Source organism: Sarcophilus harrisii, chromosome 6 (assembly GCF_902635505.1).
Source record: "Sarcophilus harrisii chromosome 6, mSarHar1.11, whole genome shotgun sequence".
NCBI lineage: Eukaryota > Metazoa > Chordata > Mammalia > Dasyuromorphia > Dasyuridae > Sarcophilus > Sarcophilus harrisii.
Genome location: NC_045431.1, coordinates 124,025,827 through 124,042,492, shown reverse-complemented (window position 1 = coordinate 124,042,492; position 16,666 = coordinate 124,025,827). Strand labels below are relative to the sequence as shown.

The 16,666-nt window shown below is 31.7% G+C and overlaps 1 protein-coding gene across 7 annotated transcripts in view; it reads right to left on the bottom strand.

Moving 5' to 3' along the window:
- The window catches only part of CAMK2D (calcium/calmodulin dependent protein kinase II delta), a 372,089-nt gene that overhangs the window by 234,219 nt on the left and 121,204 nt on the right, over positions 1-16,666 (bottom strand). For all 7 annotated transcript variants that reach the window (XM_031943044.1, XM_031943045.1, XM_031943040.1 and 4 more), the window contains exon 3: positions 9,261-9,320. In XM_031943044.1, the coding sequence (XP_031798904.1) occupies positions 9,261-9,320 (60 nt within the window). The remainder of the gene's footprint in view (positions 1-9,260; positions 9,321-16,666) is intronic.

Here is a 16,666-nt window from a genome sequence, read left to right as displayed (position 1 = left end):
ACTATATCTTTATAGCATAAATGCAACTTTTTTTTACCTTGAAACTTTATGACAGAGATCAAAGCATTTATGTGAGTGATATCGATTAATATTCATTGCACTAGAAATTTAAGCGTTTTTAAATTTTTATGAAAATAGTTTTGACTGTGGAAATTCTAAAAGGATCTCAAGATTCCCCTGAGGACTTAAAAGCAGCCTTTGAATAATAACAATAATTTATATAGCACCCAGAATGTGTCAGGTACTGTGCTAAAAACTTTACAAATATTATTTTCATCTGATCCTCAAAACAACCCTGAAGGGAGGTGCAATTTTACAGTTATGGAAAGAGAGATAAACAGAGGTTAAGTGACTTGCCTACTTGGTCTCTCCTTGGATCTGAACTCAAATATTCCTTACTCCAGGTCCAGAATTCTATCCACAATGCATTACCTAACTACCTCTCCATACTGCATAGTTAAAATAGGATAGTACCTGTTCCAGTAAAGTTCTCTACTTCCAGTTAAAGGAAGATTGATAAAGATAAAGGGAAACCAGATGAGATTGATGGGAAGATATTGACTAGCTTCAACCTTCTGTCCTCTTTACCCAACCAATGGAAATCAGTTCTACTTAATCTTATTTTGACTTTCCCTGACAAGGGCTCTTGTTTTGAGTAGCCTTTAGCTAAAGTAAAAATTATTCGTTTTTCTTTTCAAAATACGTAAGGTGCATGTATATGGGGAACATGATGTTAAGAAATATTGAGGTAAATATAATATTCCATTAGACCAAAGGACATTTGGAAATATGTTAATCCCAGATAATCCATATCACTACCTGAAATAGCATGTTAAGCACAGCTTCCTTTTATACATACTTTACTGGCTCTTGTAAAACAGAAAGACTATCAACATTAAGTGAAATGACTTTTCCCTTGAGATATGGAAAACTATTTGGCCTAAAAAAGGTGACAATGAGATGATTTTATTCAGATCTCATAAAATAAAATATATTAATTTCCAAATCCAAAATATTTTTGGATTTCTTCATATTTTCTATTTGTTCCCAATTTCCCTTAACCAATTAAAAAATGTGTCTGGATTATACACATACACATGTATTTAAATATATATATATGATTTTTGAAGCCAGCATAAAAACCTGCAACAAATGGAAGACAACAAGAAATACGATTTATTACCATCAAAGATCTTACTAACAGTTTCCTAACATTTGTTAAAAGAAGCTAATCAAATGTGAACAATGAATGAATTCTAAAGAGAGATTGTACATTCTTAACAAAAATAATCAAGACAAAAAGAGACAATTAAAATGAAAAATAAAATAAAACAAGGGCACTTAGTTACTTAAAGTGGTTAATAAAGAATTTATGCAAGATAATCACAGTCAAAATTAATTTAGGAAAAATATTTGTTCTTACATAATTGTAAAATATTGCTAATTTGGCACCTTATCTTAAGCAACAAGGGGAGGAAAGATGGAATGTTGACAATTATCCCCTTTCAAAATAATGAATCCTTAAGTTCTGGTTTTGGGTCTCTGACTTTGTCACTTAAGCTTCCTTGAGCCTTATCTTCTTGATCTCTAAAATGAGGAGACTGAAAGTGGGAACATGTTATCTCTAAAATATTTTACTTTTACAATTATAGACTTTTTAGATGTAAACAAAATAATTGAATAATTATGCAATGTGAAAATGCTTCATCCAAAGTTGTCAAAACTTTGAGACCATGGTCTATTACCATATTCTGCTAATATACTGTGAGATCTTGAAAAATCACTATCTTGGAGCCTCAGTTCCTTATCTGTAAAACAAAGGAAGTTGAAGTAGATGATTTCTGGTGGCTCTTTTTTTTTTCCCCAGACACTGAGCCAGGGTAATTAGGTATACCTAAGCAGGCCAATGTCTATAGAATAAGAATCAAGAAAGGTTTCTTAAGTCCTTACCTATGTCTGCATTAACATCATTTCTTCACTATTTCTTCATTATTTCATTGTCTATTGCATGAAGTATATAAGAATAGATGAAAAGAAAATTAATCAGCTAGTCCATAAATTTGTAGAGGAACCAGAAGCTTTTCACTGTACTATGTACTTAGGCTACTTATAAAAGATGAGACACTGATAAAGTTGATATTTTCTCTCTTCCCTCTCTATGCCAATACAACAGAATAGATAAATATATCCTCACATTGCTAAAACTGTTTCATTATTTCTAAAGTCTTCCTATTAAACACATAGTGAAAAGGTATTCAATCAAAAGTCTGGCAACATAAATTATATTTCCCTACCAAAAAGTTAGATGTCCTTTATATCAACATCTTTACAAATAATATCTAATGAGGGAACAAATGAGTGATCTACTGTCAACTTCCTCCTACCTGAAGATGCAATAGTCAGATCAAAATAAGTGATATATTCTTTCTTCCTTTCACTGATCTCTTTCTTTCTCATATTCAGTGGCTGAAATGATGTAAGTGTTTTGGATGTTTGGATTTCAGATACTTTATTTATAGAATAGGTGAGCTAGTAATAACCAAAGCCAAGATACAAATAACAAGGGCATCCTGTAATCATAAAATGGACCCATATCTAATCTCAAGAATAACAACTGAGTTGTGGTGACTTAAATATACTCCAATGTTTTAAATATTTTTTCCTGAAGCTATTTCTATAATATTCTAACCTTGAAAATCTCTTAAGGTTACATAATCTGTTTAGAAAAAAAATGAAGTCAGAATTTTGACTTAAGTGAAAAAATAAAGATTCTTTGGAAAAAATCTCCTGAATCTAATAAAGATCATGAAGAAATCTCTTTTGTGGCAGGCAGGAGGAGACCAATGAGTTTGAGGATATCTGACTTTCACAAAGTCTTTCTGTGACTTTCACTTTCCTACATGTCATTACCATGATATACCTTACCCAGTTTGTGAAATGTTACATTTTAACAGAGGGGCCAATTGGAAAGAAAGGAGGAAAAAGAGCAAGTAAGCAATGATCTATATTCTTACTCATTTATTTCTTGAATGTTTGGAAACCATGTCAACTAGTTATAATAATCTCTAGGGAAAACTGTACCATCCTCAAAAGTGCTATTAGTATATAAACTATACAGTACACTGGAAGAATAAAATCTTACACAATTGGTTTGATGTAATTAAACAATCTTTTGAATATGTCTCTTCTTGCTAGTTTATGAAAATTACTATTTTCATCTTAATTATCTTTGATTGAGTAAGTGCAACACTGTCATATTACACAGCTTGGTGATAGCATAATAATTCAGATGAAATGAAAATCAATTCTTTCTTACTCTCATTTCTGAAATTATTAGGAGAAAAAAATGAGTTTTCTAGCCACATTGAAACCACATATAAGAGTATGTACATGTGTGAATGCATATATGGAGATATATATATATATATATATATATATATATACACATATGTTTACACATATATATTATCATCATCCATTCATGTATATTTTCTATTCATATCCTCATATAATCCATCTATCTTTTAATATACATATTTGTGGATTACTTTGGCTCCATTAGCAAATAATAATAATACACACACAATTCCAGATCACTATCATAGAACACAAAACAAAATAACAAAGTTATAATAGGGATTTGAAATTTACAGAAGTTGAAAGAAATTTATATTTAGAGGGATATAACTCCCTTTAACAGATAAGGAAATTGAGGTCAAGAGAAGTTAAATGATGTATCCAAGGTTATATTATAGTTGGTAGAACTATACCAGAGAGAAAATGAAAGTGTCATGAATTGTGATTCCCTAAATTCTTCTAGGATACCATTACATTTATCAGGATCTTAACAATTCAACTATCTGCTATTTCATAAAAATTGTCAACAGATTAATGTTCTACAGAACAAATTTATGGAAAAAACTTTCATCTCTATATATCTCCAGGGAAGTGCAAATTTCCCCCATAACTCTTAATTGGGAAATTTGGGGATGTTTTCCATCGTGCCAAATCCACTTTAAAGAAAATACTTTTGGTTCTTTAAGTCCTATAAGTTAGATAAAATGTAGAAGACAGGAGATCCAAATATATAAAGAAGAGGGTTCCCTACCTACATATATAGCATATGTAAACAATGACTATTCAGTTATTAGGTATTGGTGACCATTCTTATATTTTAGAAATTTACTTTTAAATTCTCTATAAAGCATAAAATAATAAAGTTTTATTCTTAAGTGAATTTAAATGAGCTACTTGATTTAAAAATTTTAATATATAGGTTCATGTTCCATTTTTATAGATTAAGAAAGATATATTAGGACTAATGGATGTGATTGAAATTGGAATTCTCGTGAAACTTGCATATAACAATGATCCACAACTACTTAGAAGGATTTATGATGAAAATGCCTATCCATACCAGAGAAGGAACTGATTGTGTCTGAATACAGATTGAAACATCTCCCTCTCCCTCTGCCTCCTTCTCTCCCCCTCCCTGTTTGTCTGTCTCTCAATTTTTTTTTTGAAGGTTTATTTTATATTAGGGTGGGAGGTCTATGTTTTCTTTCACAATATGACTTTTATGGAAATGTTTTGCAAAACTTCATATGTAGTTCTTAATTAGAGGTGGAGATAAGAGAGAGAACTTGGAACTCAAAAGTTTTTAAAATAAATGTAAAAGAAAATTACTTTAAATGTAAATAGGAAAAAATCAAATCAATAATTTTTTTTAAAAAAAGAAACTTGCTAAATAATGTTCACCAATAAAATGATCTACTTTTATAATTTAATTTCTAGAAAACAGTCTTCAAAATTTAACTTAGATACACATTTACTTATGTAATTTATTCTTCTTCTGACATTCATTTTACATTAGTAATATATAAGAAGATGGACCAATTTGAAACGTAAAATAGTAAGATTTTCCTTAGAAATTTCCTAGAAATTAGGGACCCTCATAAAGTCTATGTGAAGATGGCCTTACTGATCCATCTGCCAGTCCTAATTTTCAACTTTAAAAAAAATCTGTTTTTCGTAACTTCAAGACATTCTTCAGGAATATATGAATGAATATATACATACAGACATTTCATGAAATGTTATTAATAACTGATAAAGACCACTTCTTTTCAGATAATTTTAAAAATCAGGCCTTTGACTTCTAAGTCTAGAGATTTTCTACTCTATTGGTGATTATTTTTTATCACAAAATAGAAATCAGTAAATCAATTGGCAAACTGTTATTAACTACTTATTATGGGCCAATCTCTGGGGTAAGGACTGAGGATAGTAAGATAAAATAAAATAGACCTTGTTTTCAAAAACCTTACAATTTATCTTCCATATGTAAATAAATACAGAATGCAGGGAACATAAATACAAAGTAATTTCAAGAGAGCATTCACTCCCAGGTGGGATGAGCAGAAAGTTTTCACATAAGAGGTATCACTTGAACTGAATTTTGAGAAGAGTTTATTATTTTACAGAAGGCAAACGTAACGAGAAGTGAGTTCTGGGCATGAAGGTGATTCATGGAATATTGTATTTAAGAAACAGCAAGAAGGCACAGGGAGTAGTTTGACTGGAACACCATATGGAAGGCATTAAATATCAAAAAGAAGGCATTAAATATATATTTTCAAAAAGGCCTAGGCTTTTTGATCAGAGAAAAGAAAAGAAAAGACATGTGCTTTAAAAATATCATTTTGTCACTTTGGAAGTTTTATTTGAGAGGGGAGAGCCAAGAGATGGAAAGATAAATAAGAAGGCTATTGTAATACTGCTTGATAATTAACTCATTCACTCATTCTAAAATGAAAAGTGGAAACTGAAATTCAGATCATAGCATTGTTCCAAAATGCTATATATAAAGTACCAAGATTTATAAGAGGGGATAAGTAATACTTCTAAATCTAGTGCTAGGAGGACTAGTATATAACTGTAAACATTCTGTTCTTTGGAATAATGAGGAAAGGAAACTTAGCTAAAAGATTCATTGGCATTCCTCTTCACATTTCATTAATATTAGACTGTCAGCCCTCAAAGATACATATAGACATTCTTCAAATTAAAAAAGACAATAATACCTTGACATTATAGAGCTTTATATTTTAAAAATAATTTTAACATCTACTATCTTATTTTATCTTTACAACAATCTTCTGAGATAAATACAGAAAAGCTAAATGACAGGTCCAAAGACACACTTGTGTTCAGTTTTGTAAACTGAATGAAATAAATATAAGAAAAAAGGATGCTACCCACACAGCAACAAAACCCAAGGTAAACAAATTAATTTTCATTCCAGAACAGCTCTACATTTGGGTAAGAACTCAAATGCTATAGCGCCTTTGAGAAATGGCAAGCATATCTCTTTGCCAATAAAAACTTCATAATTATGTAAAACTAAGTTCAACTATTTTTCTCCCCTTTGTGTCAGCCACAAATAAAGGAAGGCATTTTGAAATAAAAATCGAATTGTTATTGATTATAAGAGAACTTAATTATGCTAGTTTTTTGTAGCTTCAACAGAAAGACTTGGGTAATTGGAGGAAGCACAGGAATTTAAGAGTGATAATTAGTGCCACATCTCCCCAGATAATCCTAGGAATAGCAGTCTCAAGTATAATGCTTTTAGAAATACTACCTTCACCTAAAAAAAGAAATTCTGACATCAAATTTTCTAAATATTACAAGATGATGAAGACATTTTGTAGTTATCCAATAGCACTGTATTTCAAATCCTTTAATGATTCTGACCTATGAAAAATAGAATGTAGAGGGCCAAGTATACTTGAAACAAATAATCTTACAACAATGTGATAACTCAGTGGAATTGAGATAATGATTGTCTAGTTTACATGTACTTTGTACTTAGTATAGTTCTACAAGTTGACACTTTTAGCAGAATAATCACAAGAACAGTCAAGAATAAAGTCCAAGGTCTTTATTATCTCCTTCACAGTCTGTCTCCTTCACCTGAGTTTGGGCTAGCTTTCTGGGGGACCTTAAGATGGGCCTTGGTCTTAGTGGAGAAATGAAGGAGACAGGATAGCCACCACAAGGGTCTTTATCTTCGACTCTGTCCTCCAGCCTCCAGTCCTCTGTCTTCTCTGTCTATCTCCTAGTCTGTCTTCCCTCCCAGATCTCTTAGCTCTCATCATAGTTGTCAATCTTGTAGAATAGGTATCAGCTTGTAGAACTATACTAAGTACATGTAAACTAGAGAATCATTATCTCAATTCCACTGAGTTAACACGTTGTTGTAAGATTGTTTCAAATATGCTTGGCCCTCTACAGTAAAGGTCTAGTTAAATATCCTCATTATGAATTATCCTTTAAATTATAAACTCAAGAAATTGAGGTTTGAGTGACATTTCCATATATAAACCACTTTAAAAATATTTGTGCTCTAGCTCTCCATTGGTTATGTTAGGTTCACAGACACCAGGATGTATCTTTGCTCTATGTCTATGAATAGCTTCTCTTGGGCAAACTCCCAAATGCATCCAAGATTAATATTCACCTCCTAGGCAGCTACTTTCTGGGGCATTCTCAATGTATGGTTTACTTTGATAAAAATATAGCTTTTCTCTATTGAGCTAGAAACCTCTTCATCTGCTGGAGGAAATCTTTATGTTTTCCTTCTGAATCTCTTCTTCTTCAAAGTCATATCAAATCTGTCTACTTCTGTTCCCACAAAAGTTCTACTTATTGAAACAACTACTCCTTTCTCACTAATCAGAATTTCCCATTCAAGCTTTTTCCTGTTCCCATCATATGTGATTACCTTCTCTCCAGTTAGATTTTATTTCTATTACATGTAAAGATTTTGATACAATATAGGCCTCCTCCTGACAGCAAGATTTCTTTCATTACAAGTCATTATATTCCTAATATCTGGCACAGTGCCAGGCATATCTAACTGCTTAAGAGATCCTTGGCAATATGTGGTTCATAGACTCTCCTTGTTAAAATACTATGAATTACAAGATATTAAAACCCAAATGGAACTCAGCTTCACTCTACCAAGTAATGTTCACTTGAAGAGAAAACAGGTCTGATTCTCAATCTAATTGTCTTTACAACTAATTTATAATCCCTAATTTACAAATAACTTGTGCTCAATAACTTCATTTGTTAAGTCAGTTGTTTCTAATTTGGATTTTATTTTCTTAAAAGAACAATGCTATTCATGGTTGTTAGGTTACCAGGCCAGTCAACAAAATAAGTTATTAATACATGTAATTCTACAAGTCTTATTCATATAACTTATTTGTAGACTGGAGGTTGGGCTGAAGGGTTTGTGATCTACATCTGTGGAGGGAGTTTCAAAAACTGAATACTACAGAAAAGTACTCAGAGTTCTAACTAGGAATTTTTCTTCCCTTCAGTGAAAGTGTGAATCCTCTGACCAATTTTGGGGCAAGGAGAAAGGCTTGAAGTGGGCAGAGATGGTTCCTGGAAACAACCAATGGAAGAAGAGAACGACATAAGCATTTCCAAGGCTGAAATTCTATGAACCTAAGAGGAAGGTGGAAAAAAGAGAAATCCTAATCAATGCCAGCTCTAATGGCAATAGTGTGATACATCTGGGACAGCTGACACAGGACATTAATCTCATAGAAAAGATATGAGCCTGATGTATCTTAGGCAAACACTACATTTACATTAATTCTCAGATCTGCTTCTAAATTTTCTGGTGGTTTATCTCTACCTACATGTGAAGAATGATCAACTCTTTAAAGCCATAATTTACCAAATATTTATCAATATATTAACAAAGGTCAACAATGTTTTCCATAAAATATTAAGATTTTTTAAAAATTAAACCTATGATTTCATTGTTATGGAGAACTTAGTTTTTATTCAGTTATTTCAACTGTGTAAAACATTTTGTAAACATTAATAAACTACATAAATATAATCTATTTTTTATATAACAGAATAAAATTGGTAAATATTTTGTTGCTTAGTCAAAATAATTTTTTTACATTTCTCCAGTTCATTTTAAGATTTAAGACTTAATCACATTTAATTTTAATTAATTTTAGATGATTGGATCAATCCATTTTGTACTGATAATTATTTTTAAGGTTTAACCCTAAACCTCTGAAGAATCATGTTTTCTACCTTTGCCATAACTCACTCTTTTGCTGCCTATTTTCCTATTATTTTGCAGAGATTCTATAATGTATCAAAGCAATTGTCAGTCAAATTTAAAACTGAAAAAAGAAAACTTTATAGACAAAGTTTTTTCTCACCAATATTAGGGTGCTTCAAAAGACGGCAGATTCTAGCCTCCCTTTCCAGTTTCTGGTGATCTGCAAAAGAACAGAAAAGTAAATAAAACTGAATAAATCACACAAGAAATGAAACATACAGAAAAATAAAAAAGTATATGTCATAATGTCTTTCAAGGTAATTTATCCTTTCATTTCTCCAAAAGCATGATTACTGTAATTTGATACTGACAGTATACTATACAATCTTATTTCTAAAATATATCCTTTCCTGTTTCCTCTATTGATTCTCTTTGTATTCCACTAGTTTCACACAATGGTATAAAGCAATTCAGCTGAAATTAAGACTCTCCTGCAAGAAACCCATCAAGGAAAAGTATTTACTGTGCTGTCTATAATTCGCAGATGACAAACCTTGACAATAGAGGAAGATAAATAGAAAGTACAGAGATAGCATGACCATGATTAATCATGGCCCTTAAGACAATGGTTAACTGTCATTAGTGTTTAAAAGACCAAACACTGAGGTAATCACATTTTTTGTCTATGTGTTTACAAGGGCCTGTCATGTCCAAATACTGCAGTCATACCAGAAAAAGGCCTGTACCCATCACACTATGCTATGTTCTAACCCCTAGGGGAAAACTTGGAACCTACCTACATAATACTTATTAGAAATCACTTCTCACTTAAAGACCAATGGAATGAGACATTCTGTGCTTGTACAAGAGAAAAACAAGGGTTCAAGTCAACAATATAGATACTTAATTTAAAGCTATTTGCTTTTGGACTGTGTAGCTATATAAGTATACAAACAAATAAGGGTGAGTAGCAAAATAGATAAAATGCTGGACTTGGAGTCAAGAAGATGAATTCAAATTCTGCTCAGGCAATTTTTACCTATGTGACTTATTTTTAAAAAGCACTTAGCACAATGCCTGGCACATCATAAATGCTCTAAATACATGTATTAATTTATAAAGTGATTTGAAGCTTCAAGGAATTAAAAATATAACTAAGAAGATAACTTATATATGACACCACAAAGCAGCAAATGTTGGGTATCAATGTAGCACAGTGGAAAGAGCACAATGGATCAGAGGTGGAAAATGACCAGGGTTTATATGTGACACAACTTAACATTGCTTTGGACAAATCATTTAACTTCCCAGGTCTCAGTTAGAACTCCATTTAGACAATATTTATTAATTGTGTAAGAGTTCAAAGAAGAAAGTAGTCAAATATTGGAGAAAAAATTTCCAGGATTACTTAGGACAAGTTGGTTTTTGAAGAAAAACCCAAATTTAGACAAGGATGAAAGAAGGGAAGAATTTTTCAAGCAAGAGGGAATAACAGCATAAGGAAAAGCAGCATGGGATATGGCTTCAACAAAGTTTGCTACTGCTTGATTGATGTTGGAGTAGAACAAGAGTGGACATATAAAAACATAAAAATACATTAAATGGGAAAAAAATAAAATGTTTAGATCATGAACAATTTTAAATGCCAAAGTAGTGATTCAGAATTTTTAAAATTAATGACAAGAAGCCATTGAAGGTTTGGGAGTAAGGAGGTGACAAGTCTGAAGTTATGCTTTGGGAAGTATAAAATAACAGTAATTCATGTGATTTTGGAGAAGTAAAAGATTGGAAGTGATGTGGTGATATGAAATACAACAGAAAAAATGTTAGGAAGGAAAAATCAGCAGGATATGTTGCAGAAAAGGGATATAGGGATGTAGGGAGTAGGATGAAATCAATGTTTCCTTTAAGATGTCAAACCCAGGTTAAAAGATGCTCCAAGTTATTGTTAATCAGAGAAATGCAAATTAAGACAACTCTGAGATACCACTACATACCTGTCAGACTGGCTAGAATGACAGGGAAAGATAATGAGGAATGTTGGAGGGGATGTGGGAAAACAGGGACATTAATACATTGTTGGTGGAATTGTGAATATATCCAACCATTCTGGAGAGTAGTTTGGAACTATGCTCAAAAAGTTATCAAACTGTGCATACCCTTTGAGCCAGCAGTGTTACTACTGGGCTTATATCCCAAAGAGATCTTAAAGAAGGGAAAGGGACCTGTATGTGCAAGAATGTTTGTGGCAGCCCTCTTTGTAGTGGCCAGAAACTGGAAAATGAGTGGATGCCCATCAATTGGAGAATGGTTGAATAAATTGTGGCATATGAATATTATGGAATATTATTGTTCTGTAAGAAATGACCAACAGGATGATTTCAGAAAGGCCTGGAGAAACTTACACGAACTGATGCTGAGTGAAACGAGCAGGGCCAGAAGATCCTTACATACTTCAACAATTCTATATGATGATCAATTCTGATGGACCTGGCCATTTTCAGCAATGAGATGAACCAAATCAGTTCCAATGGAGCAGTAATGAACTAAACCTGCTACACCCAGCGAAAGAACTCTGGGAGATGACCAAGAACCATTACATTGAATTCCCAATCCCTATATTTTTGCCGGCCTGCATTTTGGATTTCCTTCACAGGCTAATTGTACAATATTTCAGAGTCTGATTCTTTTTGTACAGCAAAATAACTGTTTGGTCATGTATACTTATTGTGTATCTAATTTATACTCTAATATATTTAACATCTACTGGTCATCCTGCCATCTAGGGGAGGGGATGGGGGGAAGGAAGAGAAAAATTGGAACAAAAGATTTGGCAACTGTCAATGTTGTAAAATTACCCATACATATAACTTGTAAATAAAAAGCTATGAAATTGAAAAAAAAAACTATTGGAAAAAAAAAGATGTCAAACCCAGGTGAATGAAAGGAGTACATTGAAGAAAAAGAAAGTCTGGTAAGAGAATAAAATTTAGCAAAAGTAATTTCATGTTGTTACACATATTGATACTGAGATAAAAGGAGAAAAGTAGGAATAAATAACCTTAAATAATCCTAGATTCATTGGATAATGTGGACATTAAAGCTTAGAAAAGAAGTCAGGCATGGCTCTCTTCAACATTGAGATGATATGGACCAGTTCCACTTGTGAAATGATGAAGAGAGCCATCTATACCCAGAGAGAGAACCATGGGAACAGAAGGTGGAACACAGCATAGCATTCTCACTCTCTCTGTTATTATTTGCTTGCATTATGTTTCTTTTTTCTCAGTTTTTTTTTCTTCCTTCTTGATCTGATTTTTCTTGTACAACTGGATATATACACATATTGAATCTGACATGTATTTCGGCATATTTGGCATGTATTGGACTGCCTACCGGGTGGGAGAGGGGATGGAGGGAAGAAGGGGAAAATTTGTGACAGAGGGTTACGCAGGGGTCAGTATTGAAACAATACCCATGTATATGCTTTGTGAATAAAAAGCTTTAATAAAAAAAGAAAAGAAAATAAGTCAGGGCTGAAAATGTATTAAATGAGGCATTTTAAATTGAATTGTTAAGTTCTTTGAGGCTAGGTACTATTTCAGTCTTGTCCGAATCTAAGGAGAGTTCTTGTTTTTCTTAACTTCTTCCAACAATTGGGAAAGGATAAAAGATTATTCATTCACAAAACTTAGCAATACCCCCTAGTACAGTGAAAGTATTGAGATACTGATGTTATAATAATAATGATATATTTTGTTACAATAATATAATAATTTCATAATTTTTTCTAACTCCTCTAACATCTGTATTGCATATTGCAAAACTTGCAAACAGACACTGATGATAATATAGAGACAGAAAATTATATACACAAGTATTTTTGAGAATATCCATGCAAACAGGAACAAATCTGTCTCCAAAATGGGACAGACGGGAAAAAAAGAAGTAGTCAGATATTAGACTATGAGTTACTTGAGAGCAGGAACTTTTTTTTTTTCTGTTTTTTTTGTTGTTTGCTTTTCTATTGTGATTAACACAATGCCTGGCATATAGTAGGTGCTTAATAAATGCTCATTTACTTGACTTGACTTAATAATAATGGTGAAGAAAATAAAAGGTTTTTAAAAGAAATCTAGAGCAACTAGGCATCTCCACTAAAAAGAACAGATATTATGGGTTTTTAAATTTTATTTTATTTTAATAGTATTTTACTTCTCCAAATTCATGCAAAGATAGTTTTCAACCTTCAGCTCTGCAAAATGCTGTATTCCTAATTTTTCTCTCCCTCTCCCCTTCTCCCCCTTTCCTACGAAATCAAAGCAATAAGAAATAGGTTAAACATGTCCAGTTCTTCTGAACATATTTCCATTATTATTCGTGCTGTGCAAAAAAAAAAAAAAAAAAAAAAAATCCACTTCAAAAGTGAAAAAAAAAATAAGAAAAAAACAAGCAAATAACACACATAAAAGGTGAAAATATCATGCTTTGTTCCACATTCAGTTTATATAGTTCTCTCTATGAACGTGAATGACACTTTTCCATCACAAGTCTCTTTGAATTGCCTCTAATTTTTGAAAAGAGCCAAGTCCATCACAGTTGATTGTCACATAATCTTTTTGTTCCTTTGGACATGCTCATTTCATTTAGCATCAGCTCATGTAAGTCTTTACAAGCTTTTCTGAAATCATCCTACTTACTATTTCTTATAGAACAATAATATTCCATTATCTTCTTATGTCATAACTTATTCAACCATTCCCCAACTGAGGGGCATCCACTCAATTTCACATTCATTACCACTACAAAAAGGGCTCCTACTAACATTTTTTTAATGCATTTGGGACCTTTTCCTGTCTCTTTGAGATACAGACCCAGTAAAGATATTGCTGGATCAAAGGCTATATAGTTCTATAGCCCAGAGAGCATAGAAGAACAGATATTATGAAAGAGATTTGAAGAAGGAGAGCCAAGAATTTACCATTTGACTTAGAAAGTGCAGAAACTGAGGTAACTGGTTTTGAATGGATCATATTCTCAGTCCTATCTGAGAAAGTGAACAGTTCTACAAGTCTGAGTTGTTCTTCCTGACAGGAAAAGATAAAAAGACATGAGGAACATATCTATCTGAGTTCTAGTCCTCTACAGAAGGCTGAATTGTTCTTAGAGTATAACATAGTAATGCTGGAGTATAAATAATGTAAAAAAGAAAGAAAAAAATAAAAAGGAAGAAAGAAGTCAAAACCAATAACAACAGATTATTAAGTAGAAATCTTCAAAGCAGAGGATCATATGGAATTATGAGGAATTTTTTAAAAATCAGTCTATGTAAATAGAGAAATTAAAGACCAATTTATCTTTCTTTACTGGACTAAGGATTTCATTTGTGCAGGGATCTTCCAGTGAAGAATATCCTGTACCAATGTAAAGAAGTAGGCATTTGTTCCGTATAATTTGAGAAAGATACTTAGAGGTCTAATATTTGTGCCAGAGGTAGAATTTGAATGCCAGTTATCCCTTAGAAAATACTACCCCTCTGACTTTTGGAAAGTAAATTTCAAGACATTCTGAATGACAGATATGATCTTCTGGCCTGATGTTCTAAAAGAATAAAAATTAATAATAAATATTAATTCATATTGTATAAATCTATTTGTTTGCAAAAATATTTGTATACATTTTTTCATTTGATTCTTAAGGTAGCCCTGTGAGGAAGGTGCTAGTCCACTAGAATGGACTAAGTAAATCTGCCTTTAAGTTTTTGTAGTATAAAAGGGAGAGGAGACTCAAAAGTTAAAATTTTAATGGTTTCAAATAATGAACTAAAAAGGAAAGGATCAAAATAATACAATGTTATTACACAGGAAACTCTCTGGTATTCTTAGATTCAAACTCAAGATAAATATAAATAAGTGTCATAAAAGACTAGAATAGATTTAGATATATAGAATAATAAATAGAATGATTTAAGCTCAGAATGACCATATTCTTGTGCAAATTTCTATAATCAATAGGAGCTTTTCTATAAGAACAAGGATTAAGATGATTAAAATAGTTTTAGTTTAGACTGAGCTTAACTCTTTATATCTTAAGTCTACTCCATCAAAGAAAACAATACTCAGTTGTAATGAGAAAAAATATGTTCCAATGGTAATTTATAAAATATAGCAAGATCATATTTATTTCTAAATGGGTGTGTAGGGACTATATCTTTTTGTCCATGTATTTCCAGAGCCCATTCAACAGTACCTGGCACACTGAAATGAATCTAAACATATTTGTTGATCAATTGAACAAGGCAGTTCTTAAATTCACTGAGAATCACCCATACTAATGAAGTCAGAAGTCTGGTTTAATGGTTATCTGTATATGCATCATTCTTCAATTATGCTATAAGCTCTACAAGGAAAGGAACTCCTCTTCTGAGCTTTGAATGTCTTCCAAAGCAGAATATTCTATACCCTTGAGAAGTTGATTATCAATTTGATAAAACAGATTGAACATTATTGTCCTAATGATGGTAATCTGGAAAAATGAAGAATTTTTCTTCATAAATGAAGAAGGAAATTTTATGATCTAGATGAAGTAAATTTTAAAATGCTGTTACAGAACCAGAAAAAGACAGCATTGTGGTACAATGGATAAAATGCTGAAACTGGAATCCAGCAGATCTGAGTTAGAATACAGTTTGACAGTTGTTAACAATGTACCTTGGGAAAATAATTTAACTTCTCTTTGTTTGAAAAACTGTATCTTTATCTGTAAAACTGGAATAATATAAAACCTCCCAAGTTTGTTATAAGGATAAATGAGATAATATTTATAAAACACCTTAAAGTGCCATGTAAATGTGGTTTATATGTATTGTATAAAATATACTATATTTATAAATGTACTTTATGAAAATGATTATTTTTAATATTATAAAGGAATCCATTTTTCTACTATCTCAAAGGATAGGCACTAGATCTATGATTTCTTTGATTAAAGGACACTCCCATATAAAACTTCTGCTATCAATGCAATCTAGTACTTTCTCTGCAACTTATAAGGCACTGAATGCTCTCTCAGAGTCATAAAATCAATATTTGTTAGACATAAGACTTAAATTCAAAATCATCCTGTCTTCAAAATCAGCTCTTTCCACTATGATGAAACACGGCCTTTTAATATCTCAAACCTATAAAAATAGCTTTTGCTTATTCTTAAAGAGATATGAATGTAAGGTTTCAGAAGAATGACTTCAGTTGTTAGGTTTTTAGATTAGTAGTTAGGCACTTTGGTATTTATAAAGTTTTTCAAAGAAGACTGGAAACTAAACATGGTCATTGATCTTTAGATATGTTTTATATATATATATATATATATATATATATATATATATATATATATATGATTTTTTTAGTGCTTCAAAAATATATTGTTGACTTGAACTGAATTTTTACTGATATAATAAATTTCTGACAAAATGCCAACATTCAACACAGCAACGGTTGAGCAGCACTGAAAACAGCAAGAAATTGTGGCTTAAAAAAATTAAATAACTTATCCATAGTTGCATTGGTC